This window comes from Cherax quadricarinatus, chromosome 39, assembly GCF_038502225.1.
Source record: "Cherax quadricarinatus isolate ZL_2023a chromosome 39, ASM3850222v1, whole genome shotgun sequence".
In the NCBI taxonomy this organism is placed as follows: domain Eukaryota; kingdom Metazoa; phylum Arthropoda; class Malacostraca; order Decapoda; family Parastacidae; genus Cherax; species Cherax quadricarinatus.
In genome coordinates, this window is record NC_091330.1 from 12,395,833 (window position 1) to 12,412,061 (window position 16,229).

Below are 16,229 nucleotides of genomic sequence, written 5' to 3' on the forward strand. Positions count from 1 at the left end.
AAAATATACCTCAACGCACCACTCACTTTTTTTCCTTCATCAATTCTATGGTTAACCTCACGTCAACTCGTCAACTCCCAAATATCTGAAAACATTCACTTCTTCCATACTACTCCTCTCCAATTTGATATCCAATTTTTCTTTATCTAAATCATTTGATACCCTCATCACCTTACTCTTGTATTTTCACCTTCAACTTTCTACCTTTACACACACTCCCAAACTCGTCCACTAACCTTTGCAACTTTTCTTTAGAATCTCCCATAAGCACAGTATCATCAGCAAAAAGTAACTGTGTTAACTCCCATTTTGTATTTGATTCCCCATAATTTAATCCCACCCCTCTCCCCAACACCCTAGCATTTACTTCTTTACAACCCCATATGTTATTAAAATTACTTTTCTTCACTCCGATGTAACATGCAAGCACCTAAGAGCGATTAGTCTTTCATCTACTTCTTATTCAAAGGTTACAATAAAATATTAGTATTAATTGATAGAATTTTATTTAAAAAGTGTAAAAAAGAATATACAAAATACCTTATACAAATACAGTATACCTTAAAATCTAAATACAAGCTATATCATATTTTTTATGTATAAAAAATAGCTGAAAATCTCGGGATATTATAAAATCTAACGAATTTGTGATGTTAAAAACATTTCCTATTTTTAGAGGATGCAATTCAAGTACTCATTCTTGTGGAGTTAACTATATTTACCGGTGTTCAAGATGTGAAAGAACATATATCACTTTACTGCATAGCCCAAGCATCAAATGACCCTCCAAAATACCAATACAACTATTCTAATTAGGATTTACATTTTAGATCCATAAGTGTACTGCCAAGAATGCTTCTTTATTAATAAAATTTCACCAATTTTTCACAATTTTCTGTCCAGATCCAGCCGCTCATCCCCATTAAAGAAAAGTGATAATAAACAATAGCATATATACAATTACAAACAAAATGGGGCATAGCCATATTTCAGAGCCTAACCTGATAAGTAACAAAGGCAAAACTGGTATCAAACATAGAATGATAAAAAGTACATTTGATAAAGGAAACAGAAAATTAACTTGTAATATGCTTGAAACACAATTACAAAGAAATTCTCCCTAACCGTTAAGAAATTGACAACTATTAGATGCAAAATCCGAAGTAGAAAATTACAACTGCAACATGACTAGAAAGACAAATCTACAATCAGGTTATACAATGTGCTAGATTATATGTATGTAGATTAATGCCAACATCATGGTGAAAAATCATATGCTCAACTATTTCTGAAAACAATTAAAGAATAACTCGCAGAATGGTCAGGATTCAACCCCATGCAAGGTTTACTACTGTCTTGCAAAGGGTTACAAATATGTTGTTACAATTTCATGAGTTGATTAAAAGATAAAATTGATGCTTAAAAGCATAAAGTAACTGCAGTGAATACTTATCTACATATCAGTAAAATTATATGATAAATAAATATGTAATTTGAAAGGCAGACAAAAATCTTTTTCTATTTTTCACTTTCATGACGAGAAAAAGAGAAAGCAAAACTTAAAAAATATGACATTATTCCACTGAAAAATATGAAGGCAAATATCATTGGATAGCAAACATTCTTACATACAATCATCTCTCATAAACCTCCTCTATATAGTGCAATTTTTTTGTAAATGCAACTGGAAAAATGTACATCCAATACTGAATAGTTCATGGAGAGGCTGTCAATTTTTTATGGACTTTTTCAATCACATGAAAAACTGTACTAAATAGAAGAGCTTTATAAGAGCTGACTATTATAATATAAAATTTACAAGACCAATAGCTTCAGTGTAAAATTTAATTTGCAATCTCAATATTAACATTCGAAGTAAACAACTGTAGTAAATTCTAATCTTAAAAAAATACGAAAACACATCACAATGAAGAATGACAAATCTGAAGTGGCTAATATTATAAACAACCAGAACTTACTTTATAAATTTCATAGCAACGAGAAATAACAAGCTTCGTTAAGACTGGGAAACATATCGGGAAAGCAGCATAGACACTTCATTCAGCTTGTTTAAGGTAATGTTTGCTGGGTCTTGATCAAAGGAAGTGTCATGAGTGGGAGCTTCACTGCCTGATGCTTTAACAGTAGTTTTTCCCTGAAATTAAATATCCCAAAACAGTTTAAACCTCACTGTCTCCATGGAGATCTAAGAAATCTTTTTCTCATTATAGACAAAACATATTAGCCATTTCATTATTTACTAAAGTTGGATATTCATTTTTTTAGATTGGATATCTACAGTTAAACTTAGGAATCATATTACTGTCATCTGTAGGCACCTTTGTTCTGTAATAATTGGCCATGGTTCTACCCTTGGAGAACATAAATCAGAAGGAAAACAAATTATATGTATGGGACACAAGGGCAATTAGGGTAAAGGTCACACATGATTACAAAGAGAAATTATGATTGTGTAACAGATGGTTCTGACAAAAATGGCTATACACCAATATTAAAAATGGTACTTTTGAGAGAAGAGTCAGCTGAGTGAACATAGAACATTAAGAGACTGAAAATCAAGATGTGCTTTCAGGTACCTAGAATAATTAAGGTATGATTACAATGACTGGGTAAGCCACACATGAGATGACCATAGGAGTCCATTATGATTGTGGCATAGTTGAGAGACAAGCATGTATGATTAAAGTAAGACTTTTGGGGCCTACAGTCAATGTTCAAGTTGACATTCAAGTACTATGGTCAGTGTCTAGAGCAATTTTTTTAGCATATGAGTATCAGTGGTTACTTTGCAAGTGCTAGGCAGATGTAAATTTTAGTTTTGATAAATAAACACATTTATTTTATTTGTAGTAGGTTGGTAGACAGCAACCACCCAGGGAAGTACGTACTACCGTCCTGCCAGATGACTGTGAAACAGAAACCTGTAACTGTTTTGCATGATGGTAGGATTGCTGGTGTCTTTTTCTGTCTCATAAACATGCTAGATAACAGGGATATCTTGCTACTCCAACTTACACTTTGGTCACACTTCACAGACATGCACATGCATATATATATACATACATCTAGGTTTTTCTCCTTTTTCTACATAGCTCTTGTTCTTCTTTATTTCTTCTATTGTCCATGGGGAAGTGGAAAAGAATCTTTCCTCCGTAAGCCGTACGTGTCGTATGAGGCGACTAAAATGCCGGGAGCAATGGGCTAGTAACCCCTTCTCCTGTAGACATTTACTAAAAAAGAGAAGAAGAAAAACTTTATAAAACTGGGATGCTTGAATGTGCGTGGATGTAGTGCAGATGACAACAAACAGATGATTGCTGATGTTATGAATGAAAAGAAGTTGGATGTCCTGGCCCTAAGCGAAACAAAGCTGAAGGGGGTAGGGAAGTTTCGGTGGGGGGAAATAAATGGGATTAAATCTGGAGTATCTGAGAGAGTCAGAGCAAAGGAAGGGGTAGCAGTAATGTTGAATGATCAGTTATGGAAGGAGAAAAGAGAATATGAATGTGTAAATGCAAGAATTATGTGGATTAAAGTAAAGGTTGGATGCGAGAAGTGGGTCATAATAAGCGTGTATGCACCTGGAGAAGAGATGAATGCAGAGGAGAGAGAGAGATTTTGGGAGATGTTAAGTGAATGTATAGGAGCCTTTGAACCAAGTGAGAGTAATTGTGGTAGGGGACCTGAATGCTAAAGTAGGAGAAACTTTTAGAGAGGGTGTGGTAGGTAAGTTTGGGGTGTCAGGTGTAAATGATAATGGGAGCCCTTTGATTGAACTTTGTATAGAAAGGGGTTTAGTTATAGGTAATACATATTTTAAGAAAAAGAGGATAAATAAGTATACAAGATATGATGTAGGGCAAAATGACAGTAGTTTGTTGGATTATGTATTGGTAGATAAAAGACTGTTGAGTAGACTTCAGGATGTACATGTTTATAGAGGGGCCACAGATATATCAGATCACTTTCTAGTTGTAGCTACACTGAGAGTAAAAGGTAGATGGGATACAAGGAGAATAGAAGCATCAGGGAAGAGAGAGGTGAAGGTTTATAAACTAAAAGAGGAGGCGTTAGGGAAAGATATAAACAGCTATTGGAGGATAGATGGGCTAATGAGAGCATAGGCAATAGGGTCGAAGAGGTATGGGGTAGGTTTAAAAATGAAGTGTTAGAGTGTTCAGCAGAAGTTTGTGGTTACAGGAAAGTGGGTGCGGGAGGGAAGAGGAGCGATTGGTGGAATGATGATGTAAAGAGAGTAGTAAGAGAGAAAAAGTTAGCATATGAGAAGTTTTTACAAAGTAGAAGTGATGCAAGGAGGGAAGAGTATATGGAGAAAAAGAGAGAGGTTAAGAGAGTGGTGAAGCAATGTAAAAAGAGAGCAAATGAGAGAGTGGGTGAGATGTTATCAACAAATTTTGTTGAAAATAAGAAAAAGTTTTGGAGTGAGATTAACAAGTTAAGGAAGCCTAGAGAACAAATGGATTTGTCAGTTAAAAATAGGAGAGTTAGAGGTATTGGGAAGATGGAGGGAATATTTTGAGGAATTGTCAAATGTTGATGAAGATAGGGAAGCTGTGATTTCGTGTATAGGGCAAGGAGGAATAACATCTTGTAAGAGTGAGGAAGAGCCAGTTGTGAGTGTGGGGGAAGTTCGTGAGGCAGTAGGTAAAATGAAAGGGGGTAAGGCAGCCGGGATTGATGGGATAAAGATAGAAATGTTAAAAGCAGGTGGGGATATAGTTTTGGAGTGGTTGGTGCAATTATTTAATAAATGTATGGAAGAGGGTAAGGTACCTAGGGATTGGCAGAGAGCATGCATAGTTCCTTTGTATAAAGGCAAAGGGGACAAAAGAGAGTGCAAAAATTATAGGGGGATAAGTCTGTTGAGTATACCTGGTAAAGTGTATGGTAGAGTTATTATTGAAAGAATTAAAAGTAAGACTGAGAATAGGATAGCAGATAAACAAGGAGGCTTTAGGAAAGGTAGGGGGTGTGTGGACAAGGTGTTTACAGTGAAACATATAAGTGAACAGTATTTAGATAAGGCTAAAGAGGTCTTTGTGGCATTTATGGATTTGGAAAAGGTGTATGACAGGGTGGATAGGGGGCAATGTGGCAGATGTTGCAGGTGTATGGTGTAGGAGGTAGGTTACTGAAAGCAGTGAAGAGTTTTTACGAGGATAGTGAGGCTCAAGTTAGAGTAAATAGGAAAGAGGGAAATTATTTCCCAGTAAAAGTAGGCCTTAGACAGGGATGTGTGATGTCACCGTGGTTGTTTAATATATTTATAGATGGGGTTGTAAGAGAAGTAAATGCGAGGGTCTTGACAAGAGGCGTGGAGTTAAAAGATAAGGAATCACACATAAAGTGGGAGTTGTCACAGTTGCTCTTTGCTGATGACACTGTGCTCTTGGGAGATTCTGAAGAGAAGTTGCAGAGATTGGTGGATGAATTTGGTAGGGTGTGCAAAAGAAGAAAATTAAAAGTGAATACAGGAAAGAGTAAGGTTATGAGGATAACAAAAAGATTAGGTGATGAAAGATTGGATATCAGATTGGAGGGAGAGAGTATGGAGGAGGTGAATGTATTCAGATATTTGGGAGTGGACGTGTCAGCGGATGGGTCTATGAAGGATGAGGTGAATCATAGAATTGATGAGGGGAAAAGGGTGAGTGGTGCACTTAGGAGTCTGTGGAGACAAAGAACTTTGTCCTTGGAGGCAAAGAGGGGAATGTATGAGAGTATAGTTTTACCAACACTCTTATATAGGTGTGAAGCATGGGTGATGAATGTTGCAGCGAGGAGAAGGCTGGAGGCAGTGGAGATGTCATGTCTGAGGGCAATGTGTGGTGTGAATATAATGCAGAGAATTCGTAGTTTGGAAGTTAGGAGGAGGTGCGGGATTACCAAAACTGTTGTCCAGAGGGCTGAGGAAGGGTTGTTGAGGTGGTTCAGACATGTAGAAAGAATGGAGCGAAACAGAATGACTTCAAGAGTGTATCAGTCTGTAGTGGAAGGAAGGCGGGGTAGGGGTCAGCCTAGGAAAGGTTGGAGGGAGGGGGTAAAGGAGGTTTTGTGTGCGAGGGGCTTGGACTTCCAGCAGGCGTGCGTGAGCGTGTTTGATAAGAGTGAATGGAGACGAATGGTTTTTAATACTTGACGTGCTGTTGGAGTGTGAGCAAAGTAACATTTATGAAGGGGTTCAGGGAAACCGGCAGGCCGGACTTGAGTCCTGGAGATGGGAAGTACAGTGCCTGCACTCTGAAGGAGGGGTGTTAATGTTGCAGTTTAAAAACTGTAGTGTAAAGCACCCTTCTGGCAAGACAGTGATGGAGTGAATGATGGTGAAAGTTTTTCTTTTTCGGGCCACCCTGCCTTGGTGGGAATCGGCCAGTGTGATAATAATAATAATAAAAACAAAGACAAATAGTACAGTAGTTCTCTACATCAATTATTATTCACGAAAAGCACCAAATTTTACCCATATTTACTATTTCAAAAATTTGAACATAATGTAATAATTACCATTTTTAAGTCTTTAAGCATTTTTTCCATCTCCTGGTCTTGCAGTTCTCCATCTGTAAAATCACTAGCTTGGATAATTTCTGAAGCTTTAAAGATTTTCTTTGTGTATAATGGATGAATGGGCCTGTTTGAAATGTCTTGATGGCTTGTATTCCCATGTCTAGCTCTTGTTTCATCAGGTATAACCTTCCCTCTCGGGTTACTATTTTCAGCTGAAAACTGTTTCTTCTGACGTGTCTGACTCAATCCAACCATAGCCATTTCAGTGGGAAGATTATTTACTAGCTTAGATTTAGTTTGAAGATCTGGAAGCGATCTATATTCCCTGTCTGAATCGTTAATTAAAAAATTAATGTTACAATTACTTGGCCCAAGTAGCCCAGCTATATTTCCATTTCTTGGATTCCAAAGTTTGCCATTATTGCCAGTATCCAAGCTTGAGTTAGCAGTGAGAGTATGCAGAGACCCTCCATGTATGTGTCTTACTGTCTGTCTGCCCTCCTGAAACACACTTGCATCAGAATCACTGGAGGATGAGCTTCTGAGGCCAAGACGAGGCACATCTCTGGCACTCTTGCCACTGTAAAGAGAGGATGTGAATTATTCAAAATGACACGGCATCAATTCTTAACTTAAGCTCACCTCATTAAGATTGTGACGAAACATTTTTGAATAGAACTACAGATAACGTATCGTGCCCTATGCCTAAATAATGAAGTTTCATGTCTTCACAAAAAGTTTAAAAGAGGAATATGATAGGGTGGATAGAGGTTCAGTGTGGTCAATGTATAGAATAGATGGTAGATAGGTTACTAAAAGCAGTAAGGAGTTTTATAAAGAAAGTGAGCCTTAAGTTAGGGCATGTAGGGAAGAAGGGAATTATTTTCCAGTAAAGGTATCAGTAGTCCCTAGGTAGTAGGTTGGTAGACAGCAACTGCCCAGGGAGGTACTACCGTTCTGCCAAGCGAGTGTGAAACAAAAGCCTGTAATTGTTTTACATGATGGTAGGATTGCTGGTGTCTTTTGTCTGTCTCATAAACATGCAAGATTTCAGGTACGTTTTGCTACTTCTACTTACACTTAGGTCACACTACACATACATATACAAGCATATATATATATACACACCCCTCTGGGTTTTCTGCTATTTTCTTTCTAGTTCTTGTTCTTGTTTATTTCCTCTTATGTCCATGGGGAAGTGGAACAGAATTCTTCCTCCATAAGCCATGCATGTCGTAAGAGGCGACAGAAATGCCAGGAGCAAGGGGCTGGTAACCCCTTCTCCTGTATGTATTACTAAATTTGAAAGGAGAAACTTTCATTTTTCCTTTTGGGCCACCCCACCTCGGTGGGATACGGCCGGTGTGTTGAAAGAAGAATCAGTAGCCCTTAAGAGATGTCTGTATACAGTGGAACCTCGGCACTCGAACTTAAATGATTCCAGAAGGCTGTTTGAGTGCCTATCTGTTCGAGTACAGAATTAATTTTTTCCCAGCCAATTTTCTTTTTGGTTGGCTGTTATCACTAACCCTCTTAGGCCCCATGGTGATTTATTTATACAATATAAAAAAAAAAATACAAAGAAACACAAAATAGTTTACAGCAAAGTTCTGGCAGGTCGTGTTTCTTTGGTAGAGTGTAGAGAAAACAGTCGACTACTGAGCGATTTGTTTAACGAACTAAGCGTTCAAATACAGAGCTGTTCAATACCGAGGTTCCACTACTCATAGATGGGATCACAAAAAATGAATATGTACTATTGTTAGGTAAGACACATATGCAACAGTTAGGTATCTTTATTTCGAAACGTTTCGCCTACACAGTAGGCTTCTTCAGTCGAGTACAGAAAAGTTGATAGAAGCAGAAGATACTTGAAGACGATGTAATCAGTCCATCACCCTTAAAGTTAAGGGTGATGGACTGATTACATCGTCTTCAAGTATCTTCTGCTTCTATCAACTTTTCTGTACTCGACTGAAGAAGCCTACTGTGTAGGCGAAACGTTTCGAAATAAAGATACCTAACTGTTGCATATGTGTCTTACCTAACAATCTGTCGGTATTTTATACCATTTTAATGTTCATGTACTATTGTGTTGGAGAGAAATGCGAGATTGGAGTCTGATATGAAGTGGGAATTGTCACAATTACTTTTTTTTCAATGACAGCACTTTTGGGAGATTCAGAAGAGAGATAAGAATAAGATGCTTATTTCAGCATGATACATGTTTATACAAAGGAGTATAACAATTGGGTGTACATGCCGAAAGCCCCTTTACATGCAGAGCATTTCAGGCAAACTTAAGACTAACTTAAGATTAATAAGGCAATGACAGTATGAATAATTTTGTACATGTGGTCACTTAGGTGAGTGTAATTTAAAATTTAAGAGTTTACAGTGAATACAAGAGAACTGAATATTCTATTAGTTCTTGCTATATACTTGAAAATGCTAGTTGACTAAGTGGTTGTGGAGATCTCTGGCAGAATTCCATATTTTGGGCCCTTTAATTAACATTATTTATATTAGTATAGACTGTGAAAGTCAGTGCAGTAGTCTGAAAGAGTGAGGAAAAGAAGGAAATTAAAAGTAAGCCATAAAAAGAGCAAGGTGATGAGATTAACAAAAACTTTAGACAATAAAATATTGAATATCAGATTGGAGGGAGTATGGAGAAAGTGAGCATATTTAGATTTAGATATTTGGAAGCAGATATATCAGCAGACGGGTCTATGAAAGACAAAGTGAACCACAGAACATATGGGGGAAAAATAGTAGGTGTTGTGTAGAGGTGACGGTTGAAATTTACCTATAGAGGCAAAAAGGGCAATGTACCAGAGTATAGTGGTACCAACACTTTTTTGTGAGTGAGACACGTTTTTTTAAATGTTGCACTGAAGAAGCTGGAGGCAGTGGAGATGAGAGGGAGTTTACAAATCCAGGGTGGAAGGAAGGAGGGGTAGGGAATGTCCCAGGAAGGGGTAAAACAGGTTTTAACCCTTTCACTGTCGGTCCCGTAATATTACAGCTTGCAAGCCAGTGTTGGTCCCATAATATTACGCCAAAATTCTAGTGGCTTCAGATCTTGCAGGAGAAAGCTGTAGTCCTACATACGAGAGAATGGGTCTGAGTAGTCAGTATGCACAGTATAAAAAAATCCTGCAGCACCCAGTGCATAATGGAAAAAAAAAACTTTGTGTTTTTGGTTTAAAACACTGACTTTGCAGTGTATTTTTGTATGGTATTTATGGTTGTATTCTCATTTTCTTGGTCTCATTTGATAGAATGGAAGATATATTACAGAAATGGAGATATCAAATGGGTTACTGACTAAAAGTGTACCTTGAAATTGAGCTGAAAGTAGTGGAAATGTTCGATTTTTGCAGATGTTCAAGAGTAAACAAATCACATCACGTGTCTACACGTTAACTGATAGGTCTAATATCCTTTCACAAATGCACTGATTTTATTTATACCATTTTTACATAATGCAGTAGTCTGCATAACAGTAAATCTATTGTTTATGTGAATAAAAACTTCAAAATGGAAAGCAAGTGTAATATAAGAGGGGCCTGAAGACATGACTAAAGAACAGAGAAAACATTATTTTAGTCCTAGGAATGTATTGTTAATTCTGGACCCTATTTTGGAATTGGCTTTACTCGAATTGTGTATGAAATTGTCCAAATTACAATTTCTGATCACTTTATTGGGTACTTGAAATCAGTAAATGGGCGATTTCTTGTACTCAATAGACAGGACAAATGGAGTTCTAGCAAAATAGCTGAATTTCATCGACTGGAACAATGGAATTGGCCAAAAATAGGGCTCAAAGTGGGTGAAATCACCGATGCTTACACATCGTCGACACCGCTAACTTTATAAGAGAGTAATTCTGTAAGTTTTCCATCAAATTTTGTACTTTTGGTGTCATTACCATCGGGAAAAGATTCTCTATCATTTCATAAGATTTTTTTTCTTTTTTAATTCTTCCACACTGAGAGCAAGTTTGTGAGCAGGGAGTCTCAACAGTGAAAGGAATGAGTGGTAGAGGTATGTGAGAGGAAATTAAGAGTGAAATGAATGGAGACAAGGTTTGACATGCTGTTGGAGTGTGAAGAAAACATTAATCAAAAGATTCAGGGAAAAACCAGTTATTCAGACTTGGGTCTTGGGGGATGTGGTAAGTACAGTGCCTGTACTCTTAAGGAGGGGTGGGGATGTTGCTGTCTGGAGGGTAAAGAGAAAAAATTATATTTATCAAGAGATGAACTTTAGTGGAACATATCCTTAATTCTATTGTTCTCCAATGATCAAAAATTCCTACTCGATCCCAAATTATGAAGCAATTCAAGTGTATTATTCTTATCCATGAAGAAAGGTTAAACCTACCAGGGTCATACAGCACCTGGGGAATGGAAGGTAATCAGGTTTGATCCAAGGGAATGGTAGTTCCAACTCCTTGAATCTAAAGTGTTTCACCCTTTTCCCTTAGAGGGTACAAGTATACAGATATTCAAATAATCCAAATGCTACAACATTCCTTTATCAGAATAGCAGGATTGCAAACAAAGGTTTAATCTGCAAATAATGTCCACTTACCAGCAACATTCCTACTTCATAAGAACCAGTATACATACCTTGCAGGGCGACTGCTACTCTTAGAGGCAGACTTCCCACGTGAACTTGCACCTGAGGCAGGTCGACTTGATACCTTACATCTTAAGTTATTGCTCTGTTCTTCAAGATATTTAGTTTTTAGTCTGTTTGAGAGATCGTGTGTGCTGATGGCATCCTGAAACAATTGTCATGAGGTGATAGAGACAAGTCCAAAAAGTTTGTAGTTCTGGGTATACACAAGTTGTTTAATTAAGTTTATGCTCTCTACATTTTTTGTCAACAAGTGCCTTAAAATCATGTAATTCTCATATAGTGCAATTTTTTTATATATATATATATTTTAACACATGCCACAAGTAAGTTTTTTCTGAAACTTGATCTTTACTATTACTAAAAGTTGTTATTATTATTAACACATGCCGATTCCCACCAAGGCAGGATGGCCCGAAAAAGAAAAACTTTCATCATCATTCACTCTATCACTGTATTGCCAGAAGGGTGCTTTACACTACAGTTATAAAACTGCAACATTAACACCCCTCCTTCAGAGTGCAGACACTGTATTTCCCATCTCCAGGACTCAGGGTTTCCCTGAATCCCTTCATAAATGTTACTTTGCTCACACTCCAACAGCACGTCAAGTCTTAAAAACCATTTGTCTCAATTCACTATCAAATACACTCGCGCATGCTTGCTGGAAGTCCAAGCCCCTCGCACACAAAACCTCCTTTACCCCCTCCCTCCAACCCTTCCTAGGCCGACCCCTACCCCGCCTTTCCTCCACTACAGATTTATACACACTCGAAGTCATTCTGTTTTGTTCCATTCTCTCTACATGTCCGAACCACCTCAACCCCTCCTCAGCCCTCTGGATAATAGTTTTGGTAATCCCATACCTTCTCCTAATTTCCAAACTATGAATTCTCTGCATTATATTCACACCACACATAGCCCTCAGACATGACATCTTCACTGCCTCCAGTCTCCTCCTCATTGCAACATTTATCACCCATGCTTCACACCTATACAAGAGTGTTGGTACAACTATACTCTCACACATTCCCTTCTTTGCTTCCACAGACAAAGTTCTTTGTCTCCACAGACTCCGAAGTGCACCACTCACCCTTTTTCCCTCATCAATTCAATGGTTCACCTCATCCTTCATAGACCCATCTGCTGACATGTCCACTCCCAAATATCGGAATACATTCACCTCCTCCATACTCTCTCCCTCCAATCTGATACCCAATCTTTTGCCACCTAATCTTTTTATCCTCATCACCTTACTCTTTCCTATATTCACATTTAATTTTCTTCTTTTACATACCCTACCAAATTCATCCACCTACCTCTGCAACTTCTCTTCAGAATCTTCCAAAAAGCACAGTGTCATCAGCAAAGAGCAACTCTAGACAACTCCCACTTTGTGTTTGATTCTTTATCTTTTAACTCCACGCTTCTTGCCAAGACCCTCGCATTCACTTCTCTTACCCCATCTATAAATATACTGAATAACCATGGTGACATCACCCATCCTTGTCTAAGGCCTACTTTTACTGGGAAATAATCCCACTCTCCTACATACTCTAACCTGAGCCTCACTATCCTCATAAAAACTCTTCACTGCTTTCAGTAACCTACCTCCTATACCATACACCTGCAACATCTGCCATATTGCCCCCCTATCCACCTTTCCTGTAGGCAGCCACATTTTGATGGTGGAAGGGTTAAAATGTGTTAATGCCAAGAGCCATGGTGACTGGAGTTTCCAATGATAAGGAGCCATAGCTGCAAAGATTTAGAGCTGCCCCAAGCACTTGCTGTGTGCACACACAATATATTCCATTTCCCCTCACTTTAAAGCTGAGCCTTCCCTATGGATCTATGGCCAATTTGCAAGCAATATGCTTCTTTGGCAGGAGGTTAAAAATAAAATTGGGAGGTTTATTGATGACCTAAATGAATAAGTCTGAAGGCCACTTTTTTTTTTTCTAGGGTCAAGCAGGCCTTAGAGGGTGTTTACCTTTCAGTCCTGTGCCAGCCACTAGACCTTTTAACCCTTCAACTGTCCAAACGTAGATCTACATTTTCGTGCATAGCACTCCAACCTTGATTTTCTCCATAAGAAAGCACATAAAATAACGTAGATCTAAGTTTGGAGTGCTACGCAAGCGAAAGTAGATCTACATTTGGACAGTTTAACCCTTAAACGGTCCAAGCGTATATATACGTTCACCTGCGCAGCGCCCCAAATATTTTGAGAGAAAAAAAAAATTCTTTTTATAGGAAAAAGGAGCATGTGGTACCCAGGCATCCCCAATTTTTTTCATATGGTCCACAGTGAGTGCACACACCCATTCTCTCATGTCTAGACTCCTCAGGCCTATCGTGCCAATGTTGAATGAATGACAAATGAAACGTATATATACGTTTGGGGTGCTACGTGAGAGAACGTATGTATACATTTGGACCGTTTAAGGTTAAGGGTTAATGACTATTACAAGTGCAAGGCATAAACCAATCTATCATTGCAATGACTCTCAATAATGAAGTGCATATCTTAGAACACTAAAGACTGCACCCTTACATTTGGTTATTTCCAAGAAGCAAACAGGCAATAATGAAAAGTGCACATAAAATAATCCAAAATTTTTATTCTTTTATTTTACTTAAGTATTTTTGCATACTGAACTACAATGAGTCAACAGCTGAGAAATACATGTCCTTTCACTCTCTCTAAACCTTTTACTTCTACATGATTTGTAATAAAGTTGGTAGAATTACCGACAATATGTAATGTAAAAGGACACAAGTGCAACTAATGTGACATTTATTGTGGCAACGTTTCGCTCTCCAGGAGCTTTATCAAGCCATTACAAACAATACATGGACACAGAGGGTATATAAAGGCTCAGAGTGAGGTGCAATACTAGTGAGGTAACATTTCGATGTTCACTAGTGGTAGTAGTAGTAGTGGTGACAAAAGTAATACAATATGATAGAGCAATTAATTCGTACATGAGTAAAAGGATACAAAAGCTATTATTTGGGTAACATAAAAATAGGTTGGACAAATATAGACTGGAAAGATGCAGTTTGTTTCAGTGTTCACTCTCTGTAATGTGCTTTGTGTAGTATAACAGGAGAGACTATGTGATGGCAGGGTTTACTGTTTTCAGGAGGATTCTTGCTAAGACTTCGGAGATGGTGAAGCTGCCGTTGTTTTGTTTAACTGTATTCGAAACAGCGATCAGTGCTGATTCAAGGCACTTGCGTCTGCGGAAATTAGTTTCTTTGATCACTAATTGGGCGTCTCTGAATTTCATGAGATGATTGGTGGAATTTCGGTGTTGTACACAGGCGTTGTTCAAGTTATCGTTCCTACATGCGTAAATGTGTTCATTGAGGCGGGTGTCGAGGTTTCTTGCTGTTTCACCTACGTAAATCTTGTCACAGCCTCCACAGGGTATAGTGTAAACTCCTGCATTGACTGGTTCGTGGTGCTTGGATTTTGTCCTGGTTAGATCCTTAATGACAAGCTACCTTTCCTCGACGTCCTCATTCACAAAGTAGACAACAACCTAAGATTTCAAGTTTATCGGAAACCCACCAATAAAAATGATCTCACACACTTCTATTCCAGTCAAGATACCAAGACCAAAAGAGGCATCATCATCGGGTTTTTCCTAAGAGCATACCGAATTTGTAGTCCTAAGTTTCTTGACGAGGAATGTACATACATTCACCAAACATTCACTGAGTTACATTTTCCTTCTTTTTTCATCAAAGACTGCAAGAAAAGAGCTCTTCAGATCATTAATTCTCCATGCATCAACACCACTCCCAACAAAGTTATAATTCTTCCCAACAGCCAGGTTGCACTGAACGTCTCAAAAGTACTTTCACAAGCTAACACCAGAGTCGCCATCGCTTCTAGCACTTCAATAAAGGATCTAACCAGGACAAAATCCAGGCACCACGAACCAGTCAATGCAGGAGTTTACACTATACCCTGTGGAGGGTGTGACAAGATTTACGTAGGTGAAACAGCAAGAAACCTCGACACCCACCTCAATGAACACATTTACGCATGTAGGAACGATAACTTGAACAACGCCTGTGTACAACACCGAAATTCCACCAATCATCTCATGAAATTCAGAGACGCCCAATTAGTGATCAAAGAAACTAATTTCCACAGACGCAAGTGCCTTGAATCAGCACTGATCGCTGTTTCGAATACAGTTAAACAAAACAACGGCAGCTTCACCATCTCCGAAGTCTTAGCAAGAATCCTCCTGAAAACAGTAAACCCTGCCATCACATAGTCTCTCCTGTTATACTACACAAAGCACATTACAGAGAGTGAACACTGAAACAAACTGCATCTTTCCAGTCTATATTTGTCCAACCTATTTTTATGTTACCCAAGTAATAGCTTTTGTATCCTTTTACTCATGTACGAATTAATTGCTCTATCATATTGTATTACTTTTGTCACTACCACTACTACTACTACTACTACCACTAGTGAACATCGAAATGTTACCTCACTAGTATTGCACCTCACTCTGAGCCTTTATATACCCTCTGTGTCCATGTATTGTTTGTAATGGCTTGATAAAGCTCCTGGAGAGCGAAACGTTGCCACAATAAATGTCACATTAGTTGCACTTGTGTCCTTTTACTCTACATGATTTACAGTGGTATTACAATGGTAGACTAATGACAGTATGTAAATAAGACTAAATGTGGATTGTCATTTTACTGTGGAAATGCGTCATCCACCACACACACTTTATCAATTCACACAAGGAACAAGACATGGGCATGTATGCAGGTTGTAGAGAGGCTCTAAGGTGAAAGGAGTAGGTCATATAGTCACATGTGCACAGCTAACCAAGCAGATAAGGTTAGATAATAGAACAAGCCTTGTGAAAACTCTGAAGACTATAAATGATAATTAACTACATGACCTCATTTTTTCACCTCAGAATCTTTCTACAACCCATATAAATACCTACATCTTGCCCTCTTTTTTTTTTTTTTTTTTTTTTTTTCAA

At 38.1% G+C, this 16,229-nt stretch overlaps 1 protein-coding gene across 4 annotated transcripts in view; it reads right to left on the reverse strand.

Annotated features, from left to right (window-relative positions):
* Nucleotides 1-487: 487 nt before the first annotated feature.
* The window catches only part of LOC128696349 (uncharacterized), a 48,156-nt gene continuing 32,414 nt past the window's right edge, over nt 488-16,229 (reverse strand). For 2 of the 4 annotated variants that reach the window (XM_070092379.1, XM_070092381.1), the window contains exons 11-13: nt 11,187-11,341; nt 6,547-7,126; nt 488-2,155 (exon numbers count right to left, since the gene is read on the reverse strand). In XM_070092379.1, the coding sequence (XP_069948480.1) occupies nt 2,018-2,155; nt 6,547-7,126; nt 11,187-11,341 (873 nt within the window). In that variant the 3' untranslated portion in view covers nt 488-2,017. The other 2 variants (XR_011392922.1, XM_070092382.1) reach the window with 2 other exon arrangements.